Source organism: Amia ocellicauda, chromosome 3 (genome assembly GCF_036373705.1).
Source record: "Amia ocellicauda isolate fAmiCal2 chromosome 3, fAmiCal2.hap1, whole genome shotgun sequence".
Taxonomy (NCBI): domain Eukaryota; kingdom Metazoa; phylum Chordata; class Actinopteri; order Amiiformes; family Amiidae; genus Amia; species Amia ocellicauda.
Genome location: NC_089852.1, coordinates 7,025,703 through 7,049,013, shown reverse-complemented (window position 1 = coordinate 7,049,013; position 23,311 = coordinate 7,025,703). Strand labels below are relative to the sequence as shown.

The window sequence follows — 23,311 nt, the reverse complement described above, 5'->3', positions numbered from 1 at the left end:
ATTTTCCCTAATCATATATTTCAGATGACTAATACTTCATAGTAAAGCAAGATCATGAGTTAAGGGTGCCCTGGAACAGCTGGTAAAGAATGTCTCCCACAGAGCTTAGCAAATTCAGAGGATACTGCATGTGTGAATACCTTGGATGGTACACATTCCCAGACATTCCCACAAAGATTAATTCAGTGAAATGGGCCAATTAATTGCAAAATATTGTTTACTTATTTAATTTCCTTTTTATTATAATTTTTTTAAATAGCTTTTATGCAACAAATATGTATGTCTAATGTTCTCTACTTGCATGACTTAGTAAACGTCCGCCGATCCAGTGATATTCAGTGAAAGACTATCTATAGTCTTATGAATGTACAAGAAACAGGAGAGAAGTTTCATAATATTCCTCAAGATATTCTTTATTGCATCACATCAGGATTGATCTATTTTGTCTATTAATGATATACACATCTCCCACTGTGATCCCCCCCAAAGCCCACCCACCCCTGAATTATTCAAAGAAGCTTTGAACTCCTTTACTGATTACCTCGGGCACCCTGTATACAAACAAATAATATGAGCTTTTGTTTCTGGAGCTGAAAGCAATGCAACACAGGCTTGAAGAGTATATGTGTGTGTGTGTGTGTGTCTTCTATAATACATTTTGAACTTTGAATTTGATACCATTAATCTGCTTCATATAGTGAAACAAATAGGCTACCAAATGTTGTTTCCTTCAAAGCAAAATGCAATGCCCATGAAAAGGTTACCACATTTTCTAGTTTATGCAAAGTAACTTTTGCAAAATAAAACTTGGTATACACTACCTTATAAAACTGAAGCACATTGTTGAGAGTGGAAAAAAGCCTAAATAATTATTTGAATGGTTAAAAAAGAAATGAGGGGATCTTGCCAAAAAACAGGATTACTTACTGAAGGAGGCAAGACTTTGCTCTTTGACAAGAGTGTGTCCCTTTTGTAATTGGGACAGGCTGAAACTAAATCCTGCTTATTGTAAATACAGAGGTGGGGGTGGGGGGTGAAAGTTGTGTATTGAAACGACAGGCCTGGTGCACAGCAGTTGAATTATGCAAGCGCTGTATAGGTACTTATCTTCTATGAATTCTTACCAATGTTAAATACTGCGCTCTGATAAGCCTCAGCTCGGATTAGGAACCAGTAGAGCTGACAAATGAAAAGCCGCTAGAGTCAATGTTAATCAGGAATATTTGTCTTCAGTCGGTGTACTTGCGAACATGCTGAATAGCCATTTTTGCAGGGTGATAAATGGATAGCTGTGATTGGAGAGAATTATCTGCACAGCTTTATGTGGACTGCATGAAAAAACTCTATTAGAAGTCTGTCATTTCAATAATTACACAACAGCTTAATTAATCATTTTTACCAACATGCAATTTGCAGTGAGCGCCATTCATCTCCTCTGTTCGCCAGTATGGTTCAGTTTAAAAGTTCCAGGCACTCTTTGTTGCCAGTAAAACTTAACAATACTGCAACGAAAGGGGTGGTATCAGCCTGGCTGTTTGCATACTGATTACAATGGGCTTGTTTTTGGGGCAGCATGAAAGCAAACCGATTGTAAACATACCAAACAAAAATCACAGCAGACACAGCCCCGGGTGTTTGTCATTCAGACAGACTCTCAAGATTGTTCCCTGCAATTATTTTGGCTATGGGGTTAGCAAGTAATAATCATCATTAAGGTTTTTAGGTTTGGAAAAAAACAAGAAATAAGCAAGAATATATTCAAATGAATCTGCAAATGATATAGGTGGGTGATAAATTAAAGGAAAAACCTGAATGCACATTTGAGAGTTCAGTGGTGCAATAACCATAGGCACTGGTCTCTACAGAGATGTGGAAAAAAGTGATATGGTCAGATAAGTCATCCATCACCATATTCTTGACAAGTGGGCAAGTGCATGTGTGGCGACACCAACAGAACGGTACAGGACTGACTGCTGGACCCCTACAGTGAGGGGGTCCAGAGGCTCTGTGACGGAAACATGGCTTACAGAAAATGATGGGGATGAATACAAGTTGAAAGGATACACACAATTTAGGAGAGACAGGCAAAATCGAAAAGGTGGTGGGGTAGCATTATGTGTCAGAAATTACATTGAGGCAGAAGAACTCAAATTAGATCCTAGTAACAAAACAGAATCTATGTGGGTTAAAGTTTTGAATGAAAGATCCGAAGGATTAGTGGTAGGAGTGTGTTACAGACCACCCAACTCAGATATTCAGAAAGATGTTGCATTGTACAGTGTAATCAGGACTGCATGTAGCAAGGATGTGGCTGTTATAATGGGGGATTTAAATTTCCTAAACATGGACTGGGAAAGCCCAGCTGGGACTACAGAAGCAGAAATAGAAATGGTTGAGATGGTAAATGACTGCTTTCTAACTCAATTTGTCAGGGAACCAACCAGGGAGAGTGCATGCATTGACTTGATCTTTTCAAACTACCAAGATAGAGTCAGAGGGACAGTAGTTAGAGAACCAATGGCAAACTGTGATCACAATATGATTAGCTTTGAGGCATTCTTTCAAAAAACAAGGATGCAAACAAATATCAAGAGAAAGAAAATGTTGTATAGCGCATACAAAAGGGATGGAGATGAAACTAAATACAAAGAATATGTTGAAGATGCAGAGAGATCTTAAGAAAGGGATCAGGAAAGCAAAGAGGGAAATAGAAAGAAACATAGCTCTTGGAAAGAGCTTTTTTCAATATTACAACAGCAAGAGGTAAATAAAGGAGGAAGTGAAACAGATAAAGGGCAAAAATTGAAGTATCTTGGAAAATGAACAAGATGTGGCAAATGTTCTAAATGAGTATTTCACAGAGGTTTTTACAAAAGAAATAACAGATAACATGCCACAGGTTAACAATCAGTCCAGTCAAACCCTAAGAGAGATCAGGATAAATGAGGAGGAGGTACTAAAGGGACTAGCAGAATTAAAAACACACAAATCACCCAGGCCAGATGGTATATTTCCAACAGTATTTAAAGAAATGAGGGAAATTATTTTTAGATTGCTAACTCAAATATTCCAAATGACACTTAGAACAGGGGATGTGCCAACTGACTGGAAGACAGCAAATGTCATACAAGAAAGAGGACAAAACTGAGTCAGGAAATTATAGACCAATCAGTCTCACCTGCATTACTTGTAAAATGTTTAAAAAAATGATTAGACAGAAAATAGAGGAGCATCTTAATAAAAAACATATTCTTGGAGATAGTCAACATGGGTTTAGACGAGGCAGATCATGTCTTACTAATTTATTTGAGTTTTTTTTAACATGCAACTGCCGCTGTAGATCACGTGAAAGCATATGATATGATATACTTAAGATTTTCAAAAAGCTTTTTATAGGGTTCCACACCAAAGACTGATCCTCAAATTGGAAGCTGTAGGCATTCAGGGTAATGTAAGTAGATGGATTATGAATTGGTTGATGTCTAGGAAACAGAGGGTGTCGATTAGAGGAGTCGCTTCTAACTGGAGTGAGGTTGTTAGTGGAGTTCCACAGGGATCAGTACTAGGGCCTTTGCTTTTTCTAATCTATATTAATGATCTGGACTCTGGGATAGTTAGCAAACTTGTCAAATTTGCTGATGATACTAAAATAGATGGCTCAGCAGATACAATCTCGGCAGCACAGGTTATTCAAAGGGACTTAGATAATATTCAGTTGTGGCTGACACCTTGCAAATGAAATTCAATGTGGACAAGTGCAAGGTATTACATGCATAATTACACTATGGGAGGAATAGAAGTAGATGAAGTAACATATGAGAAAGACCTAGGAGTCTATGTGGACTAAGCAATAAAAAAGGCAAACAGAATATTAGGGTATATTGTCAAAAGTGTAAAATTTAGAACAAGGGAAGTAATGACTTTACAAACACTGGTTAGAGCTCATCTGGATACTGTGGACAGTTCTTGGCTCCACACTTCAAGAAGGATATCGCTGCTCTAGAGGCAGTTCAGAGGAGAGCAACCAGACTTATTCCAGGTCTGAAGGGAATGTCCTACTGAGAGACTGAGGGAACTGAACCTTTTCACCCTGGAACAGAGGAGACTACGTAGGGACTTGATTCAAGTCTTCAAAATCATGAAAGGCATCGACCACATCAAACCAGAGGAGCTTTTCCAGATCAGCAGGGACACACGGACACGGGGACACAAATGGAAATTGAATTTCAAGGCATTCAAGATGGAAAACAGGAGACACTTCTTCACACAGAGAGGCTTCACAATCTGGAACAAACTCCCCAGCGATGTGGTTGAAGCTGAACATTTGGGAACATTTAAAATTAGACTGGATAGGATCCTTGGATAACTTAGTTATTAATGGACACCAAACGAGCACGATGGGTTGAATGATCTCCTCTCGTTTGTAAACTTTCTTATGTTCTTATGTTAGACAATGCTCTCCACCACCCTCATCAAAACACCAAGGGAATATCTTTTGGAAGAATGAAGGTCCATCCCTCCAGTAGAGTTCCAGAGACTCGTAGAACCTAAGGTGCATTGAAGCTGTTTTGGTGGCTCGTGGTGGTCCAACACCTTACTGAGACACATTATGTTGGTTTTCCTTTAATTTGTCACCCGTCTGTATACCCTTTTGTTGGTAGGGTTCAATAATGATATGTAAATGCCTAGTAACTATTTTGTTATTTGAAAGTGCTGAATTGTTACTAAATTAACTCAACTTGACACTGATAATGGTTTTGATTTATGCAATACTAATTAAATAAGAAGTAAAATAGATAGGTGATGTTTTAAAAAAAAAAATGTAATCCTGTTCCTTGACAACTGTTTGATACACTTAGATGTAAATCATTGATACATGGTTTATGTAAGCTGGGTTTCTAAAGACCTTGCTGTAATATCTGCAGCACTGTTTGACTTCTCACAGCAAGCGTGTACTTTACGGGATAGGCTAATTCCAGTATGTCAACTGAACTTGGGACTCATTCTTAGTCATTTATTAAGTGACAGTTAGGTGCAGGATAAAGTGTTCAGCTTATCTAATCAAAACCCTTTTTGTGCGATATTATACATTGCACAAGATATCAAGCATTGGGAAAGCATGAATTCAAATTTGTAATAGACGTGTTCTATCTGTGTATAACAAATATACACTTAAAAAGCGAAAACTGGTGAGGTGGTTGTTTAAATCCACATATAAGCAAAGCATCGCCTTTTTTCCGCGTTTTCCAAACCACTGAGCAATGCCATTGGAGGGACTCGAGTTGGGTGGAGTTGGTGTTTCTCCGCTCATTAATGACATGGGATAGTGAGTGTTGTGTTGGGGAACTCCAGCGCCACATTGAGCATTCACTTACCCATGCGTGAGAGCACGTCTCCAAGTCTCGGCTTACATGTGTGTAACCTGGGAAATTAACCTGACATGTTCACTCGCAGCTCCAAGAAAAGACATTCAAGCAGATCGGTGAGTAGCATAAGGTGGTGGTGCTTGTTGTGTTGAAAATCCCGCATCTCCCAGCAAAACGCAACCAGCGCCAGTGCGTGTCGCGCTTCCAGATGCGATGGACTCCGGGCGCTGCATCGCTATGCCTTGTGATTGATTTCATTATGCAATTTAAACAAATGCATCTCCAGTACGTGGATATGCAAGTGCCTAATGTGAGTTTGGTCTGTGCTGTTGTTCATGCGTTTTCTTGGTCGATGTACTGTTTTGTTTGGGGCATCTAGTTGTCTTTACTAGTATTTTGGACTCTTCAAATAGTATATATGTTTATTTACAATAAATGAATACATATGTAGCTGTTTTGTCGGGACGTTTCAAGTTTGTTATTGTGTTGCATATATAGTACAACACCTGCCCCGTATGGCATTTTTATTTATCCATAAAACTGACGTGTTTGTATACAGTAGAGCAAATCACTGCTTATGAAGACTTCGAGATAAAAGCTCTAGGTTATAAAGTAAAACATGTTATTGATTTATGTATTACTATAAAATATTGGTTTTCTTCCTATTTTAATTCCTGTTAGGTATCATTCCCTGGATTCCACTCCTGCATCAATCTTCAGACTGTTGACATGTTCATTGTCTCAGTACCATTAGTGCTTTTCCCCCCCTAAATTAACTAGATATTCAATTTGCATTTGCAAGTGTTTGATGTGGTTCTTTAGTTTTCCATGTCCGAAACCATCTGGTGTAGAATGATTCAGATCTTTATTTGGTGTTTGCTTTTTTGTGTCAAGTATGTATGCTCTTTTTTAGTGATATATTTACTCATTATTGGACTTGGTTGCTCAGTGCAGTACAATCTAAACATCCATGAGCAACTGCAGTTCAAAGAGCAGAGATGGACAACTGACACCATGTGTTCCTTGAAAAACTGGTACAAGGGTTTGAAGGCATGGCTGTAAATGCTTTTTATACTCCCCTATGTATTTTCAAAGATATCTGTATATTGTGACTTGCTTTTCTTACTTTGAACTATTTTAACCTTGATTCCTCTTACCCTGTCACAGCTGTCTACTCTTGATGATCCAGAAAGAGGACAGCCCTGTAATGTTTGTGCTGATCAGTGTCCTGGCTTTGTGTTGCATAACTGGAGGTAGAGTATTTGCATCATTTAAAGCTTTTTTCATAGTTTTCATATATTATTTAGGTTGCCACATATATTTCTCACAAATATATTTTGGGGATGCAAATCTACAGTCCAGATATGACAATGGCCCTGTTGAAATCTGTACTGTAGTTTTATTTTATTGAAGATGGACAGGAAAATCAGTAATCTTAAGATGCTGTACTTGGAAATGTGGAATGGAAGTAATTGTGTGTCCGGGGATGTCTCAGTATTAATGTGAGTGTTTAAGGGGAGCCTGTTTGCCTACAAATGAAAGAAAATTATTTGTTTGGAAGGATAATGCACTTTTACAATAAATGAACATGCACTGTCCATTTCAGTGGTTTATGCATATATATTTTGTTTTGAAACAGATGTCTGTATAAATTAAAATAGTGTTGTGTCTACTGAGCTTAAACTTAAACCCGTAGGTTTTAAATACAGCTTTTGTGTTTACAAAGGACATTTAACTTTTTCTGTTTTACCAGTTTTTCTACAGATAATCAATGCTAATATTCATTACTGATCTTAAAAAATGTTCTCCCCATGAATGAACAAATACTGCAGAATACTATTGTCAAGTTTGGCAGCTGTCAGAACATAGTAACTATAGTTGACTTGTAAATACAGCTACACTGCATGTGTATTTATCTATTACACATAGAAAGAGAGGGCTTCAGTAATTGAAAATCACTGAAAGAACAGCTTTGATGTCCTTCAGATGACTGACAGAAATAACTAATGTAATTAGTATTGACTGTCTACAGTGTGTGTTAAGTGTCTAATACATTTTATTTTCTGGTATTTTAATGGAAATTGAACAGCGTTATTAAATTGTCAGTGTTGCAACGGCTTAGTGATTTATTGATGATTGGGTTCAGAGGGCCAAGTACTTTCTAAAGATGTTAAAACATTTATTTCCTAGTAAGCTTTGTTGATCAAGACAAAAAATTGTTAGTTTTTTTTTTTTTGTTAAAAGTACATTTACATTTACTGAAGGGAATTAGATGTGAAGGCTTGTAAACCCTCCAATGCTGTAAACAATTACAGAGCAATTGCAAACCCAGGAATGTGTCCTTAATTGCACGTCTTTGTAGTGTAACAATAAAGTGGACATTTACCAACAAGTGATAGCAGGCATTTTTAGCATAGTCAAGGAGACTTGTTACTAAAAATGTCACTTAATTCAGATTGTATCTTGGTTTCTTTTTCTTGTGTGAAGCTGGAACTTTATTCTGTATGACATTTTTTGGGGGTAGTTACTATGGATGTTAGCCTTCTGTATAAATGTGTTATTTTTAACTTGTATATGGAATAAATAAGACTCGTCTGTTGTTGGCTTCTTTGAAGTGTTAAATAGTAAGCTTCATTACCATGTGGACCTTTATAAAGCACGCAAAAGGATTTGGAAATACATATATTTACTAAATCAATATATTGAGTAGAGTGTCCTGCAAAAGGTGATGGAGATGGAGAACTGTGTACAAATGACAGTATGTGTTTGTGCACTTCAGTGTATATCGATAGTCTGTATGAGCACAGTACTCTTTCACTTGTTATATTTTTGTTAGTTATGGTACTTTATTGAAAATCTCAACATGAGATCTTTAGGGTTTACACAGCAGGCCGCATGTCTATCAAATCAAAGATGCATACAGCAATATACATACATGTGTTGAGAAAAGAGAGGTCATTTTATGGGCGGGAACTCTCTTAGAATAAAACAAATAACTAACTAAATAATTAAATAAAATTAAAAAGCCTTGGACAGGCTCAAGGAACTACATTCTCTGCACTTTCACTGTAAAATATTAATGATTTCCTAAATATTTAGTATGTGTTCATGCATTCAGAAGAAATGCACAATTTCTCATTCCCGACTGCACTTATAAAGTGGCATCCCCCAAAGATGCCATTCAGCCGTTTTCATAGTGTTTCTGTTTGGTGGAATATTTGGTTTCAAAGTGTATACTGAGAATATTAAGACTTTTAAATGTTTAGATGTGGTTTGTTTTTTTACTCAATGAAATACCATACCTACCAGAAATGTATAAATTATAAAATAAAACTATGTATCCAGTAAAGTTTTTTTGTTTTTGGTTTAATTTAAACTTTTCTCTTATTGCATGTGGGCTGCCTGGAATTGTGCTTCCTTCCTAGTCAGATGAGCAAAGCTAAATAAATAATAAAACTTCTCTAAAGTTAACACAAACCTTTTCTTGAAATATTTATGTTTGCCTTTGGCCTGATTGATTTCCTTTGTGCTAATGAGCCTCATTACAGCTTCTATTAACATTTGTTATGTGAGAGTTTAGTATCTGATAAGGCATATCGTATGACCTAGTTATTTGGAAGGAACTTTTGGAGGGCTTCTATAAAAAATAAGTACATCAATTCAGATACCACAATTAAAAAAGCTTTCCTGGCAATACTCCCATTGGATTTTCTTACCTTTGCATATGCATGCATTTTGCAATAATGAGCCGTTTATATTATTGTGATTCAAAGAATTAAAAACATAAAAAGAGATTTCAAATAGTGATTTTCCAAGCCTTGTTACTCTTTAAGCTTTGCGGCTTCATTTGTGTAGTTATTTTTAGAGAGAATCCACACAAAGCGCTCTCTGTATCTCGCAGTTCTGAAATGCTAGCTAGAGCAAAAAACAGGGCCGGGGTAAGAAACCGATACTTGTGATTCTAAGGAGCCCTGTCCTTGCTGTAACCTTATCAGATCTGCATTACATTGAACTAGTTACCATTCAGCTTGTTAACAAGCAGCCGGATGAAATAAAGCTATCAGCACTATTTGGCATATGAATAGCCTTTTAAATGTGGCTTCTTCCATAGTATGCCACGGGAGAAAGAGAAAAAACATGGTGGCCGAAAGCAGACAAAAGACAACGGAATTTACAGCTCTACTTCACACAGCTAGCATGGATATGCAAACCTGCACAACAATAAATTGGTACCATGATAATGGGAAGAAATTGCATTCTCAGCTTTAACTTGCTTTGATATGGAAAATTGGCAACATCTGTACCACGCATAAACTGTATATTAGTTTATCAAATTATTTAATTTACACTGTGCTATGGAGGAGTAGGACAAACCTCAGCAGACTAAAACAAAACACACATCAATGAATGGCCAAAGGAAAAAAAAATGTTTTGTGAGTTGCCAAGGTTTTCTAACATAATAATTACTTGATTCATTATTATTATTACTACAATTAGTAGTGCTACTAATAATAAAAAGTATAATCTGTTAAGTGTTGTTCTCTGAAAAGCACCAATGCAGTTATAAAGCATTCCCAAAGAAGTGTCTCCATTCTCTGCTAAATTGGGCATTGATATAAACATTTGGCATTCAAAGTCTGCATTTGTTCACACATTTCCTAGTGTCCTGATTTTAGGACTCTTATGTTAGTGAATGGAGATCAGTTACCATACTTGAGACTGTTTTCTGTTTGTTAAGAGGGGGAATCTGTTCTTGGGCTGTATGGTGAAAGAGCGTTTTACTGATGGTGGTCACGAATACACAGATCATGGCCGTATTCACACTGTCTGCTGAAGCATGGATAGCCTCACGGAAAAGGTGGGGCTGGAATTCCACTGCTTTGGTTTCTAAGAAATCAAAATGGGACTGTGTTATTCACTTTGCTCTGGAGAGAGTGTGTCATGAAACCCAGTAATGTGCCTGCCAACTGTGAATGTAATCTAGTGCCTGTGTATTTCTGTCGTTGCCTTTTGTGTCAGTTTGTGTCAAATTTTGACAGTTCATGCTTATATCAAACAAACGCAATCTCTTACAGTGTGTTACTAATTTGTTTACTAAGCATGACTTGGAATGTTAGAGGTTTAATGTTTTGAAATCCATTTTTGTATATGTCCATATTTATTTAAAGCATATCAAGTTAATAACACAAAGAAAAATACTATTTAAATATGATAAGCTGCTGATTATCTTGAATTGAATGTTTAACCACAAGATTTGTTAAATAGATATGGCTGCTGAAGGGAGCTTGTAACTATCAGACCTTGTCATATGTATGATCATTCTTCCTTGTCTGAAAATAATAATAGCTGACGTTTACTGTTTAAGCAGTAAACCTTAATTTGACTTAGTAGTTCCATTTAGTATCAGCACAAATCTGCTGAGTAACATTTTTCTCCACAAGCTGTAATATCCTAAAGAGGAAAGGAGCTTTTTTGCTTTAATTGAAAGGAATGAATAAGTAATGAAGGTTAGCACTATTCATTAGATTTTGCATGAATCTGTGGCATTTTACAGTGCAAATTGTATTTCTTATTCTTTGAAAGAAAAACCATTGTGCTGGTAAACAGAAATGATGGGGGAATGTTGCTTTAAAGCTTTTAAATCTGTCATTTGATAAGGTAATCTTGCATGCACTACCTGCAAACTCCTAAACACATATCATATTAACAGTAACGTGAATGATAATGACAGTCATGTGATCTGCACAGCAGTAATGTTGAACAACCTGTGAGAAGAGAGCAGTTGTCAAGAATAAAGTCTGGCCTTTTATTCTAGTTCATCTGCCCAAATCTGTCCCATTTCTTTAGGTCCTTGTGGTTATTTGACAGTATGATCCTTATAATTATATTAGGTGTGTTGGCTTATCTTAAAAGTCCCTGATGAGGCAGCTTTGCCTTGCATTGCTTAAGGATTAAACAATATTCTGATCTTCAGCCAGGGAGAATAACCTCAGAATTGAGCATTGTTTTTGGATCAACAATTGGCTTTTCAAAATTCTCTCAAAAGATCTATTTGTTACACTGACTTGATGTATGGTCTTTGTTCTATAAATTGCATTCATTGTTTTGTTACCAGAATTAGTTTTTTTTTTTTTTTTTTTTTTTTTTAAAGCAATATCCTTTGTGAGCCAGTGGGATCCATAGTGAAGCAATAACCCATTTTGACAGCAGGGACTTTAGAAGGAGACAAATTGAGTTCGGGAACAGATAGTATCTCCAGGAGCATGAAGCAAAATGTTCTCATTTTAGGTGACTTGTTTATCTATACTTACTCTGTCAAGGTCATTTCCCAGTCATTTCGTCTAGGCTTACCCTTTATCCAAGATCTATCCTGTTTAACCTGTGATCAATTTGCATGATCTGGAAAGTCTAAAATGTGTCATTGGCTGCTCATCCACTCCCTCTGGGCTGATGTTTAGACAGTAGGCATCAAGGGAGCTTTTTGTGTTATCATTTTCAGTGTGCCAGCACTTCGTTCCCATAGATTCACATTGTATACAGTGAATCGTTACTATGCATATTACTCTGTCCGAAAAAAAAAAAAAAGGCTTAAGATTAGAAATGCAGTTACTGCTAATGCTTGCTTCTGAAGCGTAGTTCTTTCATGGTAATTGGACGACATCATTCTTCGTGATAGAAGCACCTAACACTTTTTGGGGCCGGGGGGGATCACTTTCTAATCTGAAAGGATTTTGGATTCATAAATCAAAATGTTGAAATGTAGAATATACAACCCTACATAGTACTTTGTTTTCATGACACAATTGCTATAGCATTCAGGACACTGGGAGGGGATAGACAGTTTGTTTTCTTGCCAAATTAATTCAGGGGAGCTCTTTGTTCTTTCAGTTTCTCCTGTAACAAAATACTCTGGTGTAAGCAGATGGAAATGAACATACTTTATTATTTTATACAATTATTATACAATACAAATAGTACCTGTTTCTCATTGTTGGGCATCTAATAAACCCTGTTTAACAAGAAGCTAAATACTGTGCAGTAAGTATTCTCATATAATGAGTTTTTACATTCAAGAGGATAAATACAAAACAAGAACATTGTCTTGACACATTCTTTCCTGTCAGTGGCGCGTTTATAAGAATGTGGTGTAAAAAGAGACGAGAAGTAATCTTTTATTGCCAGGAAAAATACATGTAGGGAGATTCAAAACCTCTCTGGCCAAGTGAATCATTGAAGATTTACTGTAGAATTTCAGATCAATTTAAAATGGAAGAAGGTACTTCTTAATATCAGTGTTTCTGAGACACAAGACATGACAGTTCCTTGTCAACAAGTTGGAGTTACTCTAATGGGAATACAAGACATTATTTAAAATGTAAATGCTTGGCCTTCTGCTGCTGTCATGGGAAATTAAGTTGAAGCATTAAGCAGTAGGGTTTCACAATGTATTTCTTATTTCTAAAATACTGGTATTGTTATTCTGCCCAGGTGTCTGAGCAAGGTTCAGATCAGGCCACGGACCTCTCTGGATTTTAATAACAAAGTGCTTAGACGGTGACACAATTTCTTTTGCATGTAGGCAATTTGAACCTCCAATTTGAATATTGGTTCTAAATTGTAGAAATCTTACTGTAACAGTGGTTAAATTTATATATTTCTTTCCTTTGGCACAGCTTTAGAACAGTTTTGTGCTTTTTTGATCTTCCTGAGCTAATCCATACATCTTTCAATCAAAACAAACTACAGGAAAAGGGATAAAGCTTGTAGTGCAACTCTAGGATATAAAATGTCCCAGGTTTTTAATGTAGTTAAAATTTTACCCCAGCTTCTAGATTGTTATCTTCAATTTCATTTTTTTACAATCAAGCACCCATTTCAGATCATTAGGTTTTAAGTTATGGTTGACTCTGAGTGTAGCTCAGTCCACTCAGCGTAGTTCCTGACAGGTGCTGCAGAAGCTGGGCTTTCATTCTGCTTACATATGCACAAGGGAAATGTCAAACAGCAGTAAAATGGTAAAGATTAGGAGCTTTCATGCAAGCCCAACCAATAACCCAACAGTGCACATACAAAAAAAAAAAAACAGAACAAGGAACAGCCAACCACATTTGACAAGCAGGTTGAAAGCTCGGTCTCTGGTAAAAGACAAAAAGTATGGAATTTACCTGCAATACTTTAATCACAACATTTGTACCTATTAGTTACTTCCAGGTCAATTACTTCGTACTGCAGGATCTGAAAAGCATGTGTTATAGGAGATCAGTGAAAGCAAATGTGTTTAATGTAATTATGTTTCCATCCAAATTGCACAAGTCTTATTAGTGACTATGTCAACACTGTAGCAGAATGCATTTGCTTATTTCTAAGTCATTAAAAACATAGGTTGACAAGGAACACAATAACACATTTAGAGAAGAAAGATTTCTTAATGTGGAATACTTTCCTAGTTCGATCTAGTTAATTTATCTGAAATATAACAGTGTCTTGAAAAGGGCAGCAAATGCTAATTGGAGGAATATACATCAAAAACAATGTTAAAAATGAATTGTTTAAACTTCAGTTTCAGTAATATCCTGCATGTGAGAGAGTACATTTTTCTTGACTGTATTGGAATGACAGGGCATTATGCCGTTCATACAGTATGTGCTTTGTAAGCTCTTCATTACATTTTAAAACTTACATTTTAAACTAATAAAATGATCTAAAATGGGGGATACAACATTCTTTAAGATCTTTCCTCATTAACTTAAATAAGCATCTGCTGACTTATGTCCTAGTTTTGTAGAGGGGTTCAAAAGGCTAATTCAGCTGGAATTTTCCCATTGCTTATTTCTGAGTTAATTAAAGCTTAAAAGCTAAAGCCGTCTTAAAAGCCAAGTGTCATCTGAAATAGAAAGGGATTTTAGCCAGCAGCATCTAAATTACTTTGTATTCAGGGGATACTGCGGTGCATATTCGTAATATATGTTAAAACTCTCAGCCTGGGTCCCTGTTTTAGCATGGCCTTTATCTTATTTCCTTTTGTGTTCCCTGAATAAAATGTCTTCATCAGATGAGCAGAAAATTGGCCAAAGAAAAGTTGTGACATACGGTGATAACTGATAACTTTTTAATTTTATTTTAATGAGACTACCACATTAGTTAATTGCTGGCTAGATCAAGTAATAATAGTGGATGCGAGAATAATATTGAGCCCATTCCTGATATAGTAATACTATGACTGGTTGTACAAGTTCAGATAGCAGTGTGTTTGTGGGTATTAATTTACTTTGGAATCTTTCTCTTGACAAACGAGTTATTGTTGTAAATTCGAGTAGCATGCTAAAGCTTGCTATGCGAACCTCCATGCTATCCATTTACAAACTGTGTGTGGTTGCTGTCATGCAAAATACCATTGCTTTAAATTGCTTAGGCCTACTTAAAGACATAATACAAAATAATGAACTGAATGTATTTAATGTAAAAATGTTGTCTTATATTCAGGAATTCAGACTGTAATTACATTTAATGAATTATATGCAAACTATTGAATTACAACATTATTCTAAACCCTGCCTAATGTGGAAGGCCAGACCACAGATCTGTATGCTACTACATGCTTGGAATTCAAGTGTATTGTAGCGCAGTCTTTCACCTTGTTTGCCGTAGCTGCTGCTGCTGCTGCTGTCTTGTACTACATGTTTGCTTCAGTTTCTGTAAGTTTATAATGTGTGTTGTGCCATGCTAAGTACATCCCACTCATCATGAATATTCAAAGTACACAAGAAAGTATGAAGCAGGGGGAAAGGGGGTTTGACAGGTATTAAATATTGTTATTGTGCTTCCTACAGTATTAGACATTCTCTTTGCTAGCTTCGTAATGCATTATTTACAATTTGTAAGGGTACAGAAGTTCATTTTTAGTTTTATTTCTTCTAAACAGTGTTGACCCATAATTCTACATAGGTTACTGTACACAAGAGCATGATGGAGGTTATCCAAGCGTATTAAAATGAATGTCTCGGGTCCCAGTTTTACAGCAGATAATAAAACATTCAGCTTACGAATCAAATATGTTTTATTAATGTACTTGTTCTCGGTTTTCAGCATCTCGACTACATTTCCTGCAGTTATGACACGCTCTGCTGTAGTTTCTGAGGTGCAGCCATATGTTTCGTTTCTGTGGGCCAAATGTTTTGCAGCTGCCTTAATACAAATTGCATTTGATCAACTCTGCATATGGGTGGCCTCCTTTAGTGGAATGCAAATTGCTGCCATACAATGTTTGTCACAGCCCTCTCTTTGACTTTATTTATTAATACCTTAAAATGATCCCCTGCCCCCCCCCCACAAAAAGAAGAAAAGGAAAAAAAACAGCATTTACACAATTTTGGGGATCGAACACTCTGCAGCACTGTCCACATTTCTCCCTTCCACAAAGCACATCTCGAGTATCACCCTGAAGCACTAGGTATGTTTTCAAAGGCCTAGTGAAAAAGGAGTGCACTCTAGTCCCTAAACAATCTGCAGCTTTGAATACTGTCTTTTATCTCTCTTGCCCCAATGTGAATGGGAATTGAGGATGGATGTGAACTGTCCATAAAACGCCATTGAGTCAAACTAGAACTGGCCACCTGCTGCCTTTTCGGAAGTCACAGATTACAAGTTGAAGCCAGTTTCTTAGCGAGAGGCGTGCCCCAAATAACAGGAACAGACAGCGCTTATGTGAATGGCTGGATAAAGAAACATTAGACATGATGGGACAGACACAGCTGTCTGATCCCTGATCTTGTCTTTATCTCTGAAGTGATTAGCATCCCTTTCTCACATTATGTATTCATATATACTGGCTAATTGCTGTTTAAAATGTGTTTTCAGTGGCTTTGTAGAAAACGTTTTAAATATTGTTTTTCTCATCAGAGCATTTTTTTTTTTTAGCTTTCTTGCAGTGTTTGCAAATATTTAGGACTCAAAGTTCCCAGTCAAAAATGTTTCTGTACACAGTACGTGTAGCATGTGGTTGAACAGTCTGTCTAGAAACTGGATGTACTGAAATCCACTTTGATAATCCTTATTCTTTGGTAGTTGTTACTCTTGGCTTTTTTGTATGCATTATTCACATTGACAATACAAATTTAGTCTCTCAGTGTTTGGATTTGTTTGTTCTTTTTGTAAATCTTTATAGAAGATGCTCAAGCACGTGCAGTAACTACAGGACGGCCGAAAACGGAGATTGTTGACTGAGATGAAACAAATCTGATTTTTAATGACTATATCCATAGATAAAAAGCTGCCAGCGCTGTTGTTCTCAGCAGAGTACGTCATGTGAATCCCTTTTGTCCAGGCAGGTGGTTTTCTACTATAAGACAGTATTTAGACATGAAAGTGATCAAAATCTTGTTCTGTGGAGAGTTTCTAGTCCAATTTCAAAGCTGTATTTGATTGTGCACATCGATGATTAGCTATTTATTTGATCACAATAGTTTTTCAAATAATGTATATGTAATGTTTTGGTAAAAGTAGTATTCCCAAACATACTGAATGTTGTTTATGTTTTGATTATTATATGAGAACTATACTACAGCACTTTGGGATTAGATACTACAATGGTTCCTGGCTGAAATAAAATATGTTTATAGTCAACACGAGGACTTTTTTAACATGGACTATATATTGAAATCTATAGTCTTCTATCTGGTAAAGAATATAACCGTTATGATTTTGCTGACAGCAGAGGTCGCCATTTTGCATGTGCATTGCTGCTGAGATAAGTGCCTATACAGGCTCCATGGTGGTTGCTTTGTTTCCCAGTGGTAGACATTTTCTTTCTTGGAAAAATCAATTGATAAAAATTGATATAATTTTGTCAGTATCACACAATTTTCTTCAGTGTATGAATATGGTTGCATCATTAACAGGAAATGTTATAGAATCACAATGTATTGTCTGAATGAGGTCATGTGTGGGTTTCAAGGTCTTAGTGAGGCACTTTGAGTTCATGAAGCCAAAGTCTTCAGGGCTTGGCTTCTTCAATATTTAGATATCTAGTTGTTTAATCTCTGTATATCTATAGTTATTTTGAACATGTTAGAATGTATAGGATATATTGTATAGATGGCCAATTCTACTTTGTATAGTAACCCAAGCAGTATTTTAAACCAAAAGTATAATGCATTGGATGATTGTTAAGCTAGATTGTATTTATTTATTTATTATGTGGCTGGTGGCAAATGGGTCAAATAAGCCATGACGTCTCTGTCACCAATTGCACTGCAGACTTGAGGGAAAGCAGAGTTAAATTGTGCAAGCAAAGTGCACTGAAACTGAAGGGTTCTGTGCAACATGGAGGAGAGGAGTGAAACACTGTCCTTTCCGCACTGCATATCAATTGATCTGAAACGAGTGGGCAGGAAATTACCTCTAATAATGTGGCTGAAGGTCTGCCAGATCCTGTGGTCGCCGTGTTTAGCAATGTTTGAGGCTGCCGAGCAGCAAGATACACCAAGGAATAAAAGGAGCTTAATCGCTTTAGCTGTTGTAGCATGCTCCATATACAGGGGCTGTTAACAGTGATTTTTGTTTTAGAGCATAATGAAGTATAGCTGGTGTTTATGATGCATCAGGGCTCAGGGGTTTGCAATGTTTGGAAGGAGAAATGCAAAGTTTTAATATAGATCGAGATGTTTGTCTTCAAATGGAAAATCTTATTTCTAGGGTTTGACATGCTTTTAGGGCAGTTTGTTTAATTTAATAGTTTGTTTTTAGGGAATTTGAGTTGTTTCCTTTATGCATAATACAGTTTTATTTATATTATTCTAGCTTTTGATGATACTTTAAATTTCTGTTTTGTTTTGCCCACAAATACCCACACTTTCAGTCTCCTTTGGGAAAAAAACAACAAAAAAAAAACAACAACAACTGTCCTTGCAGATAATTAACTAGGCTAACCATAGTCTTTTTACATTTTAATTATACAAGTATTTATTTTTATTCTTACACCAGGTGGCGCCAAGCACTAAGGGGAAAATCATGTGTCATATTTGCATTTTGGTATATTATTTATTAGTCATTGTGCTACATTCCTTTGCAGACGATGTATATAATGGAAATGAACAGATTGAGCAGTAAAACAATAGGGAATAGCAGAGGTGGCCTATATTGTAATTGTTCGCATGTTGTTATTGTTTTGTGTCTTTCAATGCACTGTTTGTGTTATTACAGTTAAGTGTTATCATGTAGTCAATTAAGTGGTAACCAAGGAAATAGCACTCTGAAAGATCAGTTGGTGCCTTGACAACTGAGTAGAGCAGCCAGCACATCAGTAATGTCACAGAGGTCTGAAACTAAATTAAGGAGATTCCTGTAGTAAAACAAAACAAATACTGGGAAAGAAAGGAACAATGATATAAAGCTGAAGTAATCCATCTTCTGGCTTTAGCCAGGCCATTTTCATTTCATGTTTCCCAATTCTAATATAGCAATACAAGGACTGTTAACAATTGTTAATTGCAGAACATGTGAAAAGCACAAGAAATAGTTTTATCTGTGTAAAATCAGATATTTTTCTAGGACACTGACTGGTATAAATATTTACTGTATAACAATGCAGGGAGGGGAGTGCTGGGTATAAGCTTCTGTAGGTAATCTGTAATATGTGCTTTAGTTCAAGTAAATACTACACATTTCCAGTCATTCCTTTTACAAAATGAAATGTTATAGTATTTCTGTGTATTTAGTCTCTTTTATATCTGCAGATTACTAGTATTGTATCCTTACATCAGCAGGGTAACTGTAATAGAATAAAAAGAGTGTTGTAACAATCAGCGAAGGTCAAAGTTTTCAGTTTTTAGGGGTCTAAATCCGTTTCCTTAATCCACAAGCCAATTTTTCTTGACAGGATTGCTTTTTATCTACTTTCAAGACATTTCTAGGAGCAGGTCATGGCAATAGAGAAATCCCAAGAAAGCAATATGCTTTAAAGCTTTTATCCTCAGCTATCTTTTATATCTCCTATAAATGAATGGCATTTAGCCAATAAACAAAAGGTCAAAGTATAGCCTGCTTCTTAGAAGGGGACCACTGCTGAGATTTGGTACATCAAATCTTTTCAAGCCTGCATGCTTCCTGTCTAAAGCTTCACCATGGGTAACCCAAAGGAGCAAGAATCTGCTTTTTGAAATAATTGTTCACCAGTTATTTCCTCACATGTTCACTGACTTGTTACAAGAAGTATTAGAGTAAGGTTTACCCTGGGGTTTAAAATTAAGAGTAAAAAATGTTTTGGGGAACTTCAAAATTAATAGATTAAAATGGATGTTTGATACCTTGGCTATGCCTTTTTCTGTATGTTTTAACCTTAATGATCCCTGTAATATCCTTAGGAGATTTAGGTATGCTTTTGTAGTTATATAAAAAAACGGTTTTTTTTTTTTTTTTTTTTTTTATATGTAGATCTTTTTCTCATTTAGTTACAAGATCAAAGCCTGCATTTTAACTTAACCTTTTTGTGTATAATTTACCTCTTTTGGTTTTAATGAGTACAAGGTCAACAGTGCAATCTAATTATCATTCTTACAGTTTATTGGGATTGTATTTGTGTTCAATGAAATGGGCTGTATTTCTCTGATGGTTTTTAGTAAATAAAAAATACAACCATATGGTGAATGTTTTAAAAGTATTAGTATTGTGTCCTTTGTGGATGAATCACAGTACAATAATTACAATACAGAATTATAGCTGTTGTAAAATACTTTAATTTTAGACATTAACATCTACACAAGATAACTCATATACTTGTAAGAATAGTCAGCCTATTCTTGTATTATTCCATATAACTTATTTTACGTTTGAAATCATATTAAGATTATTTTAAAGGGCTATTAGACTGTTATAAAGTGTCCTGTTTGTTCCTTGCCAGGTTCAAGTAATAACACTTTACCAAGGGAGCCATTTTCATTGCCTCCATTGAATGATTAGCCATTTGAATCCTATATGCAGGATTAAAATGTAAAATGAGCAGGATTCTGGTTGCCTAAAGTCCTCTCTATTTAAAGTATGTTGATGCAAAGTGCAGCTGTCAATTAGAGAGACGTTGTTTGGTAAATGAGCCAGGATTCATATTGCATAACTAAAGCATCTCTGGTGTTGTAGGCATGTGTATTGTTATTGTAATTTAAACTTCATTTAAAGTCACATCAAAGACTATTAAGTATAATAAGGTAATATGCGAATGCCCATCAGGCATAGAGATGGCACCGGGTGTGTATTGCAGCATGTTTTTTGTTTTTTTTTCCTTAAATCAATTTCCTGGCCTTTGTGTTTTCAATGAGATTGTTTTTGGACCTTTGTTCTACACAATATGAAGCCTGATCGATTTCACCAGAGGTCTGTGATGGAGACGGGATGGACTAAGCAGGTGTTCCTCTAAGACTGGGTTTCCTCCCCGGGGCACAGACTGGCTTCAGGCACAAGTGGACTTTCTTACCATTAGACTGCTTATTTTAGATGAGCACAGTTTAAAGTTTAAAATTGACAGGGTGGTAAAATTAAGTCTCAGTGTTGTTGAATTAAACGTGATACTACAATGATGCAGGGTTTAGGGGATTCCGTTTACAAGAAAGCAGAAAAAAAACATGCATTTTGTAGGACTGAGTTGCTTGAAGGAGATTAAAAAAAAAAAAAAAATCAGTTTACATTTCCCAAGGAAACAATCTCTCAGGCTCTCGCCAGCTCCACTAACAGTTAGTATTTACTGTTTTACTGTAGTTTCTGTAGTTACTGAAATTACATGCCTTCATTACTGTTTCACAATTTTCTCATTCAGATGGTTTTGATGTGAGATTATCAGCTGTTTTCTGCAATGCATTAAATTAGATTTTTTCCCTTCCTTTGGCCAGTGTTTTGTATGCCATCTTCCTGCATAATTGTGTTAGCTGGGGGTTTTTACTTACACTGGCACTTTGAAGTTTCTGTCTCAATTAATTCATGCATGCCCGTGGTTAGCTGGGTACCTCTGACTGTTAAACGAGAAATGCCCGATATGGAGAAATGCCCCCAACTATCTAGTTTGAATTGTAAATGCTCTGAACTGACATTTTTATATGCTTTGGTATACATAAAAAATTAGAGATCTGTGGAAAATAGTTGATGTTGATTTGTCAGTGCAAGTGTGGAAGTGAGAAAATTAATGTGTCAGTTCTGCCAGGGCATGTAGTATCAAATTGAAGCTCGGGCTGCTTTGCCAGTCAAGAGGAAAAAAAAAAAAAAAACTATTTTCAGAGGTTAGAGGATATAGATCGTTTTTATTTTTCCCTCAACTTATTTTCAAACCAGATCATTCACTCATTTTAGGTTAGACTGTTATTCCTTTGAAAATAATTCCACCTTATTAAAAGCAATCAAGTGGTAATAATCTATTTCTCAGGAGTCCTGACAGCATCTGAAATGTTTGTATAACAAAAGCTGTTTTTCAATTCCTAAAATGCCAAGAGGTGTGTGTGTTCATTGAGCTTCAGAGATGTCAGATAATGCTACCAGAAAATACTTCATACGCATTGTGTGCACTTTTTTTTAGTAGTGCACAATTACAGGGGTTGTGAATACCTATTTTGTATATTTTTAAATGTGTGTTACATCAATTTTCCACTTCTGGTTTTGTGTTAAGTTAGGTCTTAAAGCCATTGTTACGTGTTTTATGATGTACATTTATTCAGTATAACTGAACATTCACCCTGTATAAGGGTGTCTGCCAAGAAATAATAACAGACAAAACACGTTACTAACATTCAATGCTTTGTTGTATTGTTTTCTAAAATGTGTATTACAGAAATAAATCTACTTAGTAAAGATAATATACTAATGACAGGAACCATAATGTTTTATACTAGTAAAGTGGTTTAGTTCAAATAACCATCTACTGTTTTTATGTACATAATAGTTTTCGAATAGTCTGTTTTGTATGCACATACTAAGTACTCTTGTCATGTTTTTCTGTTTAGACAATGATTGATGGGGGACTGAAAAGTGGAGGATTTAAAAGATAATTAAAATTTACATTCGAATTGCTTGGAAAAGAAACACATCTCCTTAACAAGTTTAAAAAGCTAGTGTAAATGACAAGTCAGTATTGTCTGCTTTGTTTGATTTATGATTTTAGTCATCTGTGAATTTTGTCCTGTGTATCAATGAACTTAAGTTTCAATCTGCCCCGCTTAACCCAGGGTGCTGCAGTTCAACTGGAGTACAGCAACACTAAAGTGGTCTCATTGAATTAGCTGCAGGAGATAAATGGTTTGATTTGCTGGAAGCAATTGAATGCTGGGCTATGATTAATGATTGAAAAGAATCGACTATAGAGCTGACAGTCTTCTTGAACAAAAATAATGCATTCTGGACAGCATGTCTTTATAAGTGCCAGCATAAATAGAAAGCTATCATATTAGGAAATTAACACCTCCGAAATCTGATTTCTGAATCCAGCACCTGTAAACTATACGAGCTCTAAATGAGATTCAGTGGCTTTGTTCCTGTAGTTGCTCGACTTATTATACCATTTGGGCTGAGGGGGAAAAAGCATGTATTCTTTAATTGTTTCCATTACAGTTTGAAGCCTGCCACAAGTCTTAATTGCTAACAAAGGGAGAAATAACTACTGTGTGGTAGTTCATCTGCCAAGGAGGACCATTTTGGCAAGGAAACTAAATTTTGAATAAGATTTTATTTTTCTCCGAAGTCTGAAACATAAGTAGCAAGACAATTATAAATGCCAGTTTAAATACATATTTAAATTCGGTTCATAAGTAAATTAATAATTTTGGACTATTTTCTTCATAGATACTTCTATTCCGGACAAAACTGTAATCATAACTACATGTTTCTTTCGCATATATTTCAGAAAAGCTGACAAATTTTAATCTGTACCCTTACTGTTGAATTGATTGCTTTTAATATTGATTGGACTTTGAGAA

At 35.9% G+C, this 23,311-nt stretch overlaps 1 protein-coding gene across 1 annotated transcript in view; it reads left to right on the top strand.

The window, feature by feature from the left end:
* Positions 1-5,336: 5,336 nt before the first annotated feature.
* Positions 5,337-23,311, top strand: part of prickle2b (prickle homolog 2b) — a 68,420-nt gene continuing 50,445 nt past the window's right edge. Inside the window, exons 1-2 of the mRNA XM_066697986.1 lie at positions 5,337-5,482; positions 6,534-6,619. Coding sequence (XP_066554083.1) covers positions 5,441-5,482; positions 6,534-6,619 — 128 coding nt within the window. The 5' untranslated portion in view covers positions 5,337-5,440. The remainder of the gene's footprint in view (positions 5,483-6,533; positions 6,620-23,311) is intronic.